Source organism: Ochlerotatus camptorhynchus, unplaced genomic scaffold, assembly GCF_037179485.1.
Source record: "Ochlerotatus camptorhynchus isolate MF236.1 unplaced genomic scaffold, CSIRO-AGI_Acam_v1.1 ptg000151l, whole genome shotgun sequence".
In the NCBI taxonomy this organism is placed as follows: domain Eukaryota; kingdom Metazoa; phylum Arthropoda; class Insecta; order Diptera; family Culicidae; genus Ochlerotatus; species Ochlerotatus camptorhynchus.
This window is the reverse complement of record NW_027040641.1, coordinates 1,695,314-1,711,221: the sequence shown is the minus strand read 5'-3', so window position 1 is coordinate 1,711,221 and position 15,908 is coordinate 1,695,314. Positions and strand designations below refer to the sequence as shown.

Sequence of the window (15,908 nt, the reverse complement as noted above, 5' to 3'; positions counted from 1 at the left end):
GATTCACATAGAAATCAATTGATTTTCACGTAAATTTTATCAGACTTTCCGATGATCTTCAAATTGGCATCACTTAAAAGCTACGGGAATTAGTAAATGTTACTCCAGAGTAAATGTTACTGGATTTTGTAGTGATGATAAAGTGAATTGGTGATAGACTATAGATATATATTTCGATTTATTTGAGTCATTGAATGATTGCATTCTAGGAAAAAAACACTAATTTACATGATCTTGAAGTTGAAGTACATTAACCGTATAGTAGGACCGTTATATTTCGTCAATTGACCACTTTATCAAGCAATTTTAGCGTGACTTTCTACCAGCGATTTCCCAAAACTGGACCAACTAATTTCTATTTTTCTATCAAACGCACAAATGTTGGCTACTTTTCTCGTGATTCTAGAAGAAATAATCTCAAAATAATGTTTTATTTCAAAGTTCCATTGGTAGTAAACGCCATTTTAACTGCTCGAATGAAGTGGTTAATTGTTGATTCTTAGCACCTCGAACAATCCATTCCCGTATTCTGCAATTTCTTTTTTTAATTTATAAATGAGTGTTAATTTATAAAAGTTATAAAACTTACGCTTGAAAATTCCAAATCGTCCAACAACGACGAAAGCGCACTTTCTTCTATCGCCATTTTTGAATTACGAATACGACAAGAAATTAAAGATAGAGCTGGAGTAAGGGCGTATCAGCTTTTGTAAACAATGACTTCTTCCGATGATGTCTTGAAAGTCAAGACTCACCCACACTAATCAACATCACCATCAGGTAGGGTAAGACTTCCCCTACCCGACGGTAATGTTGGTTTGCGTGGGCGTGCCTTGAATTCTTAGAAATCATCGAGAGAAGTCATTGTATACTTACATGAATTTCACTTAACCTTCACCAGCATAAAATGTGGACTGGTCCAGTGAATCCAGTAGAATTCATTACCATGTCATTGCATTTATGTGCGGCACGTGAACCTTATTGAATTCCTATTTTGAGTTTACCTGAATTAGAGGTTACCTGAAGGCTGAATGTTCAGGTAAAAATTACCTTTCCCGTTGGTTCAATGTAAAAAAATGGTCTAGGAAAATTTTCAAGCTCTCGACATTGGTTCAAAAGCCAGAAATTTGAATAATCTTTAACCCCCGGTAGTTTTATTATTTGTCCAAACATCGAGACAATAAATCATGTCACAGGTTCTTGAGTTCCTTTATAAGTCCATTAAATTGTTTTGTATTTTTTCCATACTAATATTCCGGTAATACAAAAACAAAAAATCCAAATGTATTACTTAATCTCTAATTTTCACGATCGAGATTTTAAGTCCTAGACGCATTCCATTTTGTATTATGTCCGTGATCATTGCATCTGAGCAATAATAATGAGATTTTTTCTTAAACTGCGATCTAGAAAAGTTGTCTAAGTTCGAGGTGTTACAGAATGTTCTATTCTTGGGAGGAATGGAGCAAAGTAAAAAGACGACCAGTTCGTTATATCGACTACAAAGAAGAGAAGGATCTTTTATTAATATGCTCATGGCCAGAGGTTGAAACTGTTGACGTTTTTTACGCCACTCGCTTCGTTGTCATGCGCGAAAGTCTCTTTTTATTCGTACTCTCATGCTCTACCGTCGTCTCTCTTATACAACACAACCGGTAGAATAACATTCGAGCAAAAAGAAAATTATCAAATAACTATCATATGACATGAGTGAGTTCGTTCTAATTCCTCAGTTTGGTGTAAATCAAACCATTTCTGATCAGAAATGTTATTCCTAGGACATCATTGCTTGCTATTTTCAGAATTCACACAAGCACAACATCAGCAGCTCTTATTATGAGAAAAACTAAAATACATACATTCGTGATGGTCTCCGGCGACAGTGTCGTATGACAGAGCCTGTCAAATGTCATTTGAGTTTGGTACTGTACTATGATAGCTTGTTTTGCAAGTGTCGGAGGCAAAGGCAGTCGATTATCACAGAAAATGTGTCGACTACCGTGACCGCTTACAAGACTGCTCATGGCTAACTTAGATCTATATACATTTAATTCTAGACTGCAGTTCTCCAGAAATGCATCGCTTCATATATATCCTAGATCTTCAAAAATTGCCGTCCTAAAATTGTAAAAATCGGTACTTTGTCTAATATTGGCACTTTGAAATTTTTTCTCTGTGCCTCAATTTTGCGATCTAATGACAAATTCGTGATCTGCAGAGTGAGGAAATAGAGGTTAGAATTGGGTTCTTTAATTTTGAATAATATATCGGTTTCTATACATCTTCTGAAAGGGCTTCGTTTTCTGAGCACAACGATATTTTTTTCGATCCCATTTACTTCTATCTTGATTTTTAAATCAAGATTTAAAGCAAACTAATCACTTCACTGTTTGACACAAAACTATCAAATTGACAGCTCACTCTCATATAAAGTACCGCCGAGGGGCGCTAAGATGGTGATTTTTGCTTATGTAATCACACTTATTTAGAACAGTTCCAGTGCTCCAAAATTGATGAAATTTGGGATTTCGGTTCCATTTGTGATGCATATTACGAATATCCAATTACCTTAAAACCCCTAAAGAACCCAATTGGACCGTAGTCACTTTTTAATTGTTTAAAGGTCACTATTTGGTCACTATTTTCGTAATTTGAGTTTCTAAAGTCACCTATTACATCACGCACACGCTACCAGCCCTGACTAGAAAGCTTTTCGCATATGTATTTCATTCAACTTCAATACCATAACCGTACGCTCGCACCTTACGCTTAACAGTCCCGGTAGTCACGAACGGCGCACTCCGTTTGCCACATTAGCAGATCGCTTGCCAAATCATGTATTTCTTGGCAAACTTTGAAAGTTTCTGCTTCCTTACTTCCACCGGAACATCAAACTTGTGCTGGGCCGTAAAGACAGCCTTGACGTAAGTCTGATCATCCATGACAAGACAATGAAGCTTCGTCAGCATCTGGGTGTACAGTTTCCGGGCCCGTGACGTTCCCACCGTATTTTGCCGTTGGTCACGATTTTGAGCCTTCTGCACTTTGTACGTATGCAGTCCCTCCCGGTCCTTGGCTCTCTGAACGAAAGACTTGGACAGATACAACTTTTTGGAACCCTTATGATGCTCCGAGAATTTCAGGGAAGTACAGAGACCATCAGAGAATTTATGAAAATTTCAGAAATATTTCAGGAACTTCACAGAAGTCCAGAGAATTTCAGAGAAATTTAGAATTGAGAGCTTCAAGAAAGTTTCGAGAACATCAAGACAGATCAGAGAATCAAAGGGCGGTTCAAATAATTTCATGGAAATTGTAGAAACCTCCGGATACTTCAGCAAAGCTCCGAGAGAATTTCTGCGACGTGATAAAAATTATATGAACATCCGGAAAACGTGAGAGTATTTTAAAAGTAAGTGTTATATCATGGAGATTTCAAAAACTTTAAGAAGTGCAAAAATTTAGTTAAGTTGATTAGAGAATATCAACAAAGTTACATTAATTAAAAAAATGCGAGAACTTTTAGCAAGCAGCGATATCTTCAAGGAATTCCAGTGAACTTCTAATAAATTTAGATAGTTTCATGATATTCAGCGAAGTTCCCAGATTTTCAGATAACTTCAGAGACGTTAAGAAGTTAATTGAAGTCTTCGCATAGGTTCAAAAGTTCACTGAAGCTTAAACATTTTTAGGACGGTTCAATTAAATTCAGGGCAACAAGTTTCATTAGAACTGCAAAAACTTTAGAGAAGTTTTGAGAATTTCAGAAAAGAACAGAGAACCTCAGAGCAGTTCGGTTAACATTAGCAGGGCTGTTACAACAGGCGCGGATTTCGCGAATTTCGCGGATTTGTCGCGGATTTAAACTTTCAGTCGTGAAAATCGCGGAAACATTAAATGATGTCGCGAAAATCGCGAAGGGACTGTTGTGCTGTCACAAAAATTGTGGAATTCATTGTAACCTTTCCGTCCCGGATTATAATTCCCTGAGGTCTGTCCATGTGAGACATTTTCCTTTTTTCCAATATGAACATAGCAATTTTCGTTGTCAAATCATAAACGAATCGTATAAATGCGAGTGATTGCCCTGAATACCGGATATTCTAGGTTTTCCAAATCGTCCTGGAGTTCAGTTGATTTGTTCTACTATATCAACCAAGACTCCAATAATGTCTGTAGCATCGAAATATGTCCAAACAGATTCAAAATGTTTATGTGGATTGTAGCCGATCTTTTGCTACATATACAAGATGTTATAGGTTCTGAAATCAGATTATTTTTCTACTAGATCACCCAAGACTAATTCAATATCTGTAGTATCGAAATATGCCCAAACAAATTTGCAGTGTCTATGTGGATCATGCCAACCTACTTCCGTGTATGCCAAATGTTCTAGGATTTCCAAATCGATATTTCGATACTACAGATATTATCCTAGTCTTTGTTGATCTAGTAAAACAAATCATCTGAACTGCAGGACGATTTGGAGAACCTAGTTCATCTGGTATACGTGGAACTAATTAAACATTATCCATATAGACACTATGAATCTGTTTGGACATATTTCGATACTACAGACTTTATCTCAGTCATGATTGATCTAGTAGAATAAATCATCTGAACTCCAGAACGATTTGGAGAACCTAAAACATCTGGTATACATGACAATAGTTCATGCATGATCCACATATACACTGTGCATCGATACTAGAGGCATTGTCCCAATCTCGGTTGATCTAGTAGATCAAATTATCTGAACTCCAGAACGATTTGAAGAACCTACAACATCTGGATTACTCGGAAATAGATCATGCATGATCCACATAGACACTTTGAATCTGATTGTACATTTTTCGATACTACAGACATTATTGCAGTCTTGGTTGATCTAGTAGAACAAATCAACTGATGTCCTGGACGATTTTTAAAACCTATAATTTCCGGTATAGGTACATAGTAATAAGTCGTACATGATCCACAAAGTCACATATATACGATTCGGTATGATTTGACACCGAAAAGTGCTAGGTTCGTATTAGAAATTAAAAAAAAATATGAAAATGTCTCACCATTGGACAGAACCCAAGGAATATCCGTGTAAATACACAACCGCGACGTGACCAACAAGTGTGACTTATGAATCTCGATTATGTGCAGGGTGTTTGGTTCAAATCGAAAAAAATTGAGAAAACTAGAGCCAAATTAACTACAACATTTAGGACAGCAAAATACGTCTCTGCAAAGGTTAATTTTCAAGAAAATTTGCATTTCAAATGAAAATGCATTAATTTTTAAAAAAATAATGTTTCATCAAATCTAGGCCGATATTATTCAATAGCATCTCAAAATGTAAGGGTGTTTTATTTTTTTCACTATTTACTCAGAATTTAAATTTTCCCTAAATAACTGAAGATGATACAATGCTATTAAAAAAAATAAATAGTTACAAAAGGCGCAGCTACAAAGCAAGTCCATGCTGGAGGCGACTTAGTTCGATTCCCGTCCCCTATTAATTTTTCGGGTTTTATAAAATTTCTCTACTTTCTTGGGCATAGGATGGTATAGGCAGAGAAAGCTCTCAATTAAAATATGAAAGTAGTTCAAAGAACACTAAGTTGAGAGCAGGCAAAAATCTAATATGCTATAAGCAATAAGCTTGTAATGCTATTTTTCGGCAATGAAAACAGTTTTTTTGTCGCGGATTAGTTGGGGAATTTACGTATTCTCGTCAATCTAAGCAGCGTCCTAACTTCTATTAACGATTTCTCAGCGTCACACACATACATGACAGGTTTGTTTGTTGACATTTATTTGCTGCTTGCTGTTCTACCAATTAAAATCGACAGAATTGATCAAACAGGGGTTGAACATGTTTTTACAACGCCCCAAACTTCTCAGGTGAGTGTGACTATTGTCGGCAGTCTCTTTTTCTTCGGCACCCTTTCCATTTGAACTGCCTGTTAACCAGCTGTTCTATTATCGGCAACTCGAAATCAGCCGAAAATCTTGTAACAGCCCTGCATAAGAGAAGTCACATAAATGTTTTAGAAGTTTAGAGAACTTCAGCGAATTGTTAAACCTTTGAGATGCAGGAGAAAAAAAATAGGAAACTTTAGGAAGTCCTAAAAAGTTCAGGGAAGTTTAAGAATTTGATGAGAAGTATTGTAAGGCTCAGGCTAGTTTTTCAAACTACAAAAGTTCTTCAAGACAGTATAATTAACTTCAGGAAAAATTTGGGAACTTTCAAGTAGTTCTGAAAACTTTGGAATAGTACAATCCATATTCAAGGGAGATTTAAATTGAAATATTCCTCAAAATATTTTGATGAAGCTATCCTCCGAATTTAATTTTCTTTTAGTTTTCCTTGGAATTACCTTGAAATTCGCAAAACTATGAGGCTTCAATTGAAATCTAAAATTCCTCAGAACTACCTTGCAAGCAGATTGCACTTGATGTTTTTGTCCAATTTTTTTTTCCTTCAGAACTCCCTTGGAATGAGGTCATTAGAAATTATAATAAAACTCCACAAGCCTTTAAAACTGTGCGTGGAATTTGACTACAGATTCTTGAATTTTTTTTTTAAAGTATCATTGCTTTTAAATCCAGAATTAGTTCAAATTTAAAATTTCTAGGAAATATGCGTGTTCCAAAACCAAAAAAAAAACATCTCAAGTCTCTGTTTTTTTTTATTTATATTATTACCGAAGATTAATCCACTGTGCAGCATGAGCAGCATGATTGACCGTCCACGGTTGCTGCTCTGTTATTACCAGATCAGCTGCAATTACACAGAGAACCAACAGATGATGTTTGGGACTAACATTCATCCTCAATGTGTAAGAACTGGAGATCTAATATTAAGCAATACCAGCGCCGGCCGTGTCCGAATGCAGGTCAACTAGGGAATGGGAAGGAATGTGTTGACGTGGTACTCGCTGTGGAGGAAACCGAGAAATCCTCTGCGCTTGCACGAGAACCCTAATAAAAAATAACGATAAACGAACGATAACCCAAATCATTGAACTATTCCACAAATGGTTTGGATGATACCCAGAACACGTCGTTAAGCAAATTAACCATACAATTTTTATTAGGGAAATCACTGGGATGTTGGATGTGGGGGAAAGGTTGCACGCACACGCAGGGATCGTTTTTGGTAGAGCGATTATGATACCACAAACACACACACACACACACACACACACACACATACACACACACACACACACACACACACACACACACACACACACACACACACACACACACACACACACACACACACACACACACACACACACACACACGCGCGCGCACTCATCCAATTTCTATTTTTAGATCAGGACCCACACTGTGATAAGTGATGCGATCGGTGTTAAAGAAGAATTTGTTTTCATTAAAATCTAGTGGGTATAGAATAAGGCAAAGTGAAACATTGCAAGGAAGGGGGACGGGCCTGGGATTGAACTCCCGACCTTCTGCTCAGTAAGCAGAAACGGTAACCACTGAGCTACCGATCCTCGTCGCATTACTGAAGATTAATCCACTGTGCATCTATAAAGTTCAAAGTGTGAATGAAAATAACGAGACAAAACGAGACTTCCGGTTTTCCAGGTTTTTGCATTTAGTAGACCATAAACTTTCTATTGAATCTTTCACTTCAAAGGTTCATATCGTACATAAGTGTTCATGAGATACTAGTTGAATAAGTCTAAAACATCAAACATTTATTTGGTGTGCCATCATAACGACTACTTTTCTTCTCTTAGGTCACTTTTTAGTCACTATTTTTACAACTATAAGTCACTATTTGGTCACTTATTTCATCAACATGGTCACTATAATCACTATTTTTAACAGCAAAGATTGCTACAAGCCCTGATGGTCATAAATTGGAAGTGAATTCTCCTGTCTACACTGAGTAGCAACTTCAACCAACGTTCGAAAGGTTAGTTGCATGAATATTAAATAGTTCGTAGTGCGAATACGGGAAGTGCATCAGCGCATCATTATTGAAATTTGATTCAGTTTAGTCGACAGACAGACATGGGACAGAGATCGATTAGGATCACAGCGGGAGTTCCACAAGGCTCCATCCTTGGTCCAACGCTCTGGAAAGGGATGTACAACGGCGTGCTAACACTGAAGCTGCCCAAATGAGTTGAGACCGTTGGATTTGCGGACGATGTCTTTTTGATGGTAACAGGCGAGAGGTGGAAGTGTTAGCGACCGAGGCGATCGACATGATTGGTAACTGAATGCAAGGAGCGAAGCTGCAGATAGCCCACCACAAAACGGAAGTGCTATTGGCCAGTAACTGTAATTCGGTACAGCGGGCAGATATCACCGTCAGGAGCACGCCATAACCTCAAAGCTTGTTTTGAATATCTGGGAGCTCGCTTGGGAGTGATGATCGATGACCGGCTAAACTTCAACAGCCACGTCTAATATGCCTGTCAGAAGACTGTATACGTTGATGTTTTCACTCACTCACCTAAAGTTCTGCCGGAATATTTGGGGAAATAATAACACCTTTGCGCTGCCATCTTTCTCACGGAAGTGAGTGTATAAACAGACAAACAGCGAACAGTCAACTCTCACACTCTCTCGTGCTGTGTCTAACAATCTCTCCAGTGGTGCCAGGATAAATCTCCGAGGAGACAAGCAGAGATTCACCCCAGAGAATGATATCTCTCGCAACCGGGTGATTCTCCCCAGAGATTTTTCAACCCACCGGGATCGAAATCTAGTAACAACAAGTTCAGGGCTGGTAGCAGGTCATTTTTTAGTGACTTGGTCACTATTTTGAAGCCAGTCACTAAAAAGTCACTTTTTACACCAAAAAGTCACTATTTCCCTAAAAATAGTCACTTAAGTCACCTTTTCACTACTACAATAGAGTGAAATTTAAGAATATCAACAAAATTGTCCTTTGTTCACTTTCTACTTTCTATATACAAATTTCACACTGCCACAATATAACGGAACTATAACCTATTTACTTTCATCTCCTCATCTATCGTATAAAATGTCAAATTTAATTCTGATATTTGATGTTAAGCATTTCGAACTACGAAAATAATCTATTTCCAAGAATTTTGTTGATTGTTCTGCAAATAATTTCAAGAATGCAATGTTATGTTTGTAATAGCTTATTTGCTTCCAAGTTTAAGAGAAGTGGAATTATTCTAAAAAAGTTTCATCATTTTGATGAAATTCTGTGAAAAGCTCATAGAAAATTATCAAAGTTATCTACCTAGATATATCAAATATTTACAGGTTTCGAACGCAGAATCAAATTCAAGATCATAAAAATGGGAATTAATATGTGCTAGTAATAATGTATAACGTAAGCAAGAGATTCCGTTGTGTAATTCGATTAAATTAGAGGAATTTATGAAATTTGATTTTAAGTTCCATAACATAAAAAGTTTATTTCAATATCAAACCGTATTTGAATTTCTAAGTTACCATATAAATGGTTACTTATTTAGTATTTACAAGTCACTATTTGGTCACTATTTCCGTAATTTTAGTCACTAAAGTCACTACTATTATATCGCATCAGCACTACCAGCCCTGCAAGTTGAACGGTATCTTGATCGTAATTGTTTTGTATATAAGGAGCTCGGTGGCCTAGTGGCGATCGATTTTGCTTACTGAGCAGAAGACCGTTGATTCAAACCCAAGGTCCTTCGCGATATTGAATCGTTAGGACATCAATTCAGCTTATCGTTTACCAAAACGAATCCTGCTGCAATCCCAACCCTTTTATCCAACAGCTTCAAGTACCAAGGATCATGCCAAACGACAATTATGCCAAACGACTATTATGTCAAACGGCATTATGCCAAACGGGGTGAACCCTATATTGTAACTAAACGCTTTTTGTTTCGACCGAATAATCTTCGGCCACACTTGTTTGACCAAACGGTATTCGGCCAAACGGTTCATAACCTTTAGCTATGTACGTCTGGATTTATTTGCATAGCAAGCCACGAGATTTCCTAATGAACATGTTCAAAGGTCTAATTTGCTTTTATCCATTCTCTTTATCGGCTTTCTCTTTCGTTATTAGCTTAGCTGCTTAAACATCCCTGCTGTGCTTTATCGTTGTTTGCTAGATACCGGCTAAAATAGCCCGAGCCGTTTTTTGGATGGTCGACATTATACCAAGAGAAAAACCTATTTACATAATCGATCAATGCAGATTGGGCCATGTGCAATGTGCATCTAGACCTTTATTGTTTAGAAAGGGATTTGTAGCATTTTACTGACTTTAACGTGAATGATTATTCTCAAAAGGATTTAATTGACCTTCAGCATGATAAATGATTAGAAAATTGAAACTCATCGTGTTAGTCAAAATACTAATGCAACAGAATGTAAATGCCACAACAAGAATATCCAAATAAAACTGAAATACCATACGTACACAAACCGCAGCCAATGAAGCGCAAGCGGGGCAGGAAAAAAAAATAAAAAAAAAAAAACTGCAAAAAATTACAATCATATTTTATGCGAAACCAAATGTCCTACTCATTCCTCTGCCATAGCCGTATCACTCGCTCACACTCGGTTCCATAAGGTGGTTGGTTGCACCCCTTCGACCAATAGTCGGATCCGTCAGCATCACCACAGCCAGGAGGAGGGCAAATGACAGCGCGGTTTCAGCGGTTTTTCGCCCGGGCAAACTTGTGTGGCTTTTCACAATATAGGAATCCAGAAAACCACATTGCAACCACCCCTTCCTTGTTCCGCCTTCATGCCGTTTTCGGTTTGGTTGCACGCGGTTGACATGCGTTGGAGCGCATCATTTCTCCTGTTTGTGAAATTTGGCAACCAATGTAACTATGCTCTCTTCTTATTTTTTTTATTTCCAGGAAAAATTGTCCCTCTACTGCGAAACATGCGATCGGTTGACGTGTCGCGATTGCCAGCTGGTGGATCACCGGGATCACAAGTACAAATTCGCCAACGAGATTGCAAGTGAAACGCGGAATTCCCTGCAGGCCCTGCTCAGCGAGATCAGCTACAAGAAGGTGCTGCTGTCCAGTGCGATGAAGGTGATCGACGATCGGCAGGCGTTGATAACGGAGAAGAAGAAGGAACTGTCCAAAGAGATTGCCGATCTGGTGGTGAAGCTGACCAATGCGGTCAACATGCGGGGCAAGCAGCTGGTTTACCGATTAAATCAGGTGGGTTCTTGGTGGAAGATGGATGAAACACTATATTTAACGTATGTATTTCAATTCCAGGTATGCGACACAAAGCTGCAAGTATTGAACGAGAAGAAGGAAGCGCTTCAACTGCTGTCGGGACACACGGATCATTGCATAGAATTTGTGCAGTGTGCCCTGGAAAAGGGCAGCGACAGTGCAGTTTTGTATAGTAAAAAGACACTGGCGAGGCATTTGCAGAAGGTGAAATGCCAGCGGGCGGATATTCCCAACCCGGAAATACCCGTTCGAGTGCAGTTATTCCTATCGAATGTTCCTGAACTACAGAATGGTAGGTGGACGAATTGTTCTTAATGAACTCAATCTTTTGGATTGATAACATTTCTTATTCCCTCAACAGTCATCGCTCGCATCGGTACCATTCTCGTAGACGGCAAAGTCTACCCACCACCTCCGGGACCGGCAGGCAATGCCGGTCCACAAGGTCCCGGAGCAGTTCAGAACCGTTCCAAACAGCCAAGCCCCAACATTACACCTCCGCTGCGACCGGGAATGCCCGGTCCGGGTATGACAACACTTTCTTCTAACAATGCCAACGGTCCCGGTGGCTTCCCCAATGTGCCACCTATGTACAATGGCAACGGAGGGGTCTCAGTGGGAGGTCCATTCCCTCCGAGTCATCCGATGGGACGAACGTTTGCTCAGGAAAATGGCCCCGGAGGTGCTTTCGGTCGGTTTCCTATGGGACCACCGCACGGGATGCCACCCCAACAGCATGTCAGTTCCTCAACACATCCGCAGAATATGGGTGAGTCGGTCGGATCCTCAGCTAACCTCTGGATTTGGTTGTGGTTCTGGTTTCGTTTCTCATGCTCATCATCTTCGGTTGAGGTCTATAACCATTTCGTTATCGTAACATTGTTTTTGTTCATGTTTTCTTTTCTCCCTCCTTGCCCTATCCCCCCGCTCCCGGTGTATATGCCTTCATATCGCTAAACCTCTAGATTTACGTAATCTTTTGAGTCATCAAAAACCGAGCGGACCGAGCCGCTGTTCGCCCAACAACGCTCCGAGTTCGGGTGGCAATGCTAATGTTAATAATCAATTTAACACAGCTAACTTCATGGGTAGTGTTCCGCCGGGCTCCGGAGGTCCTGCCCAGCATCGGATGGCTGCCCAGATGGGTGGTGCACCTCCGGGCTACCTCGGCGCAGGAGGCCACCAAAACTTCAATCAAGGTCAACCCGGCCCAAACAGTAACGGCATGGGTATGGGCGGTAACAATCCACGCTTCCAGAACTTCCAAAGATTCGCGATGCCTCCGGCTGCCATGCGACACATGATGGGAAACGTAAGTATCCTAATTGAATGGTCCTTTCATTCTATATCTCCGACTGTTCAAAAAGACTGATCTCTACCTTTTAATTTTAACCAAAGAATACCTCTACTCTCCTTACACCAAAGCAACAAGCAGCGATGCGCTATCCTGGTCAGCAGACTCCACCAGGCTACAATCCCAACTCACCACAGCCCGGTCAAATGCAACCGCAGCATCCCAGTGGGAGCACTGCCGGAGGAGGCGCTGCTGGAGGCGGAGCCAAATGGCACATTCCCCAAAACATGCAGGGCCAGCAAAATAATGGTATTATCACACACTCCTCCTTCTTCAACCTCAAACTTCACAATCTACCTTTTCCTTGCAGGATTCGGGGGCCCATCAGGTCTGCATCTTTTCGGTAACGGACCGAATGAATCGTTTAAGATTCCCCTGAAATCCCCGGACACAATGCGTAATTCGATGATGATAAACGGTGGCAACGCTGGTCCTGGTGTCCCTGGAAGTCCAAGCCAAATGGTGCATCATCTCCAACAACAACAACAGCAACATCAACAGCAACAACAGCAACAACAACAGCAGCAGCAACAACAACAACAGCAGCAGCAGCAGCAGCAACAACATCAACAACAACAGCAACAACAACAACAACAGGCAAACCATCACCTCCAACAGCTACAGAATGCGCTTCCCAATGTTAGTTCCACCAATCCGAAGACCCCGTCGCCGAGTACGAATGAGGTTGGTTTAGTTTCCCCTTTCCCCTCACTCCACTACATTTCAAACAACGAAATTCCGATTCCATTACAGCCCGGAAAGGATTTTGCCGAATCGATTGACAAAACGTGCGAAGATTCGGTGAACGATCTGATGGCCACGATCGCCAAGCTGGATTCGAACGGTGTACAGGTGCTACCGGAGGGTCACCGGGGTAAAACCACTTCCCCTCAGGTGCACAGCTCGACGGATCTCAACACCAGTGGATTGGTAGCGGGCGCCGGTGCCAGTGTCCTCGTGGACGACAAGAGTCTCCCGAAGGAGTTGGATCCGAACGAGGATTGGTGTGCGGTGTGTATGGACGGAGGCGAGTTGATGTGCTGTGATAAGTGTCCCAAAGTGTTCCACCAGACGTGTCACATACCGGTGATCGATAGTCTGCCGGACGAGAGCGAAACCTGGCAATGTTTGCTGTGCTACAATTTTGCCGACTTGCCGCCAGGTAGGATCACCCCGACCAGTTTCAAACGGGATACACTTTTAACCGACGACGACGACCTTCAAATTCAAATTTCAGAACCGACGGGCGAGAAGCGAAACATAGGAATCACCCCGCTGGAATTGAAAATCCTGCAGAGGATTATACTGGAACTGTTCTGTCAGTACGAAACGAGTATGCCGTTCCGGCATCTGGAGCCGGAATTGAACAAACCATACTACGACATTGTGTGCAAGTAAGTTTGCTGGTTTTTTTTCTCTCTTGCGTTTGACTTGCACAGCTTTGATTGACAAATGGTCTTCACAATTTTAGCCCCATCTCACTAATAATGATCCGGGACAAGCTGGAGATGACCAATCCCGAACACTACACTGACGTTGCGTCGTTCATTGCCGACATCAGGCGGTTGTTCAACAATGTGTATCTGTTCTATCAGGTAAGAAAATGATTTGGTTGTTCTACCGTGGAGGTACCATATTTGACGCAGGGTAGGGTTAACTACGCAATTTCCGGCCTATTCGGCACAACCCGCACTTAGTCTTTCTGAATCTTGCGTAGTTTAGTACCAAACGGAATGTTATTATTAGTGATGGATGGCTTCCAGATTATTTACCTTACCGTAAAATTTGATAAAGAGAAACAAATTGTTGAGATATTGTTAAAAGTCTAACACTGCTTCTTGACGCCAAACTCGGCGTACGGATTCTAAACTTGGCCTAACGATTGAAACGCCAATGAATTCACTTCGGCCTATCGGATGAAGATAAAGATTGATTCGGTCGGAGCGCTTCATATGTTTTTGAGAATATTGGGTGCATTCATGTCACGTGTTCTTATTGACTTCGTTCGGTAGCATTTGAACTAAAGTATCGTACCAAAAGCATAATTTACCTGTTAACGCCGAAATCATCATGGTACATTTGGTGCGGGGGTGAATCTTATTTGACCGTAGTTTCTTCTGGAGCCCGTAGAAGGCACGACTTCCTCTGATGATGCGCATTCGTATTTCACGACTCACATTGTTGTCAGCCGTCAGTAAGGACCCAAGGTAAACGAATTCCTCCACTACCTCGAAAGTATCCCCGTCTATCGTGACATTACTTCTTAGACGAATTCTGTCATGTTCGGTTCCGCCTACTAGCATGTACTTTGATTTTGACGCACTCACCACCAGTCCGACCTTTGCTGCTTCGTGTTTCAGGCGGGTGTATAGTTCTTCCACCCTTTCAAATGTTCTTGCGATAATGTCCATGTCGTCCGCAAAGCACACCAATTGACCGGATTTCGTGAAAATCGTACCCCGGCTGTTGAGCCCGGCTCGTCGCATTACACCTTCTAGAGCGATGTTGAAAAGTAGGCATGAGAGTCCGTCACCTTGTCGCAGTCCCCGGCGAGATTCGAATGAACTGGATAGTTCACCTGAAACCCTTACGCAGTTTTGCCCACCGTCTATCGTTGCTTTCATCAGTCTGATCAGCTTCCCAGGAAAGCCGTTCTCGTCCATGATTTTCCATAGCTTATGGGTTCCACTAGGTATTATAGGAACGCTACCGCAACTATAGGTGCAAAGGACTGAAAATCTTAAGGAAAATTAATTATTTTCCGTCACTTTTGGGCATATTTTAAGATTGAAATGTGCAAATATGTTTTATTTTAGGAGAAATACCGATGAAAAATAATCATACCCGGGTCCTCCTCACTATTCCGGCACAACTCCATACCTCAACTATAGGTACACCACTATTACTGGAACTCATCCCAAGTAACAATTTTGATTTTATATTAGTCTTGTAGGTCATAATTTGGTCTTGAAGAATCCTTGAAAAACCTTTAAAACTTGTAATGTTACTTGGAATCAATCAACTTTATAGCACAAACATCATTATATTCTCTTGCTAACAACATTCATTTCTCTTACTCGCAATCTGTTCGCTCCCGGATCAAGCGGTGATTTTGTTCTTATTCCTACTAGGATAGCTTACATATGGGTCATTTGAATGCATATGGTGTCATTGCTTGAATTATTTTGCTACAGTTTTCCGAGTGAAGCAGTTCTAGGATAAAGGCAGAGCGAGACATATCCTGTTACGAAGCTACTTCAAGATAGAGAAGCAGATTCATGCCGTCTCAAATTCCTTGCGAACTCCGATTATGCTTGGCATGGAAATGTTCGACA

The 15,908-nt window shown here is 40.6% G+C and overlaps 1 protein-coding gene across 4 annotated transcripts in view; it reads left to right on the top strand.

The window, feature by feature from the left end:
• The window catches only part of LOC135701214 (transcription intermediary factor 1-alpha-like), a 211,836-nt gene that overhangs the window by 172,704 nt on the left and 23,224 nt on the right, over positions 1–15,908 (top strand). Inside the window, exons 3-11 of one of the 4 annotated variants that reach the window (XM_065221983.1) lie at positions 10,884–11,198; positions 11,259–11,511; positions 11,581–11,988; positions 12,296–12,531; positions 12,645–12,822; positions 12,884–13,257; positions 13,327–13,735; positions 13,811–13,967; positions 14,045–14,168. In XM_065221983.1, the coding sequence (XP_065078055.1) occupies positions 10,884–11,198; positions 11,259–11,511; positions 11,581–11,988; positions 12,296–12,531; positions 12,645–12,822; positions 12,884–13,257; positions 13,327–13,735; positions 13,811–13,967; positions 14,045–14,168 (2,454 nt within the window). Of the gene's footprint in view, positions 1–10,883; positions 11,199–11,258; positions 11,512–11,580; positions 11,989–12,184; positions 12,532–12,617; positions 12,823–12,883; positions 13,258–13,326; positions 13,736–13,810; positions 13,968–14,044; positions 14,169–15,908 lie in introns of all 4 variants that reach the window. The other 3 variants (XM_065221982.1, XM_065221981.1, XM_065221979.1) reach the window with 3 other exon arrangements.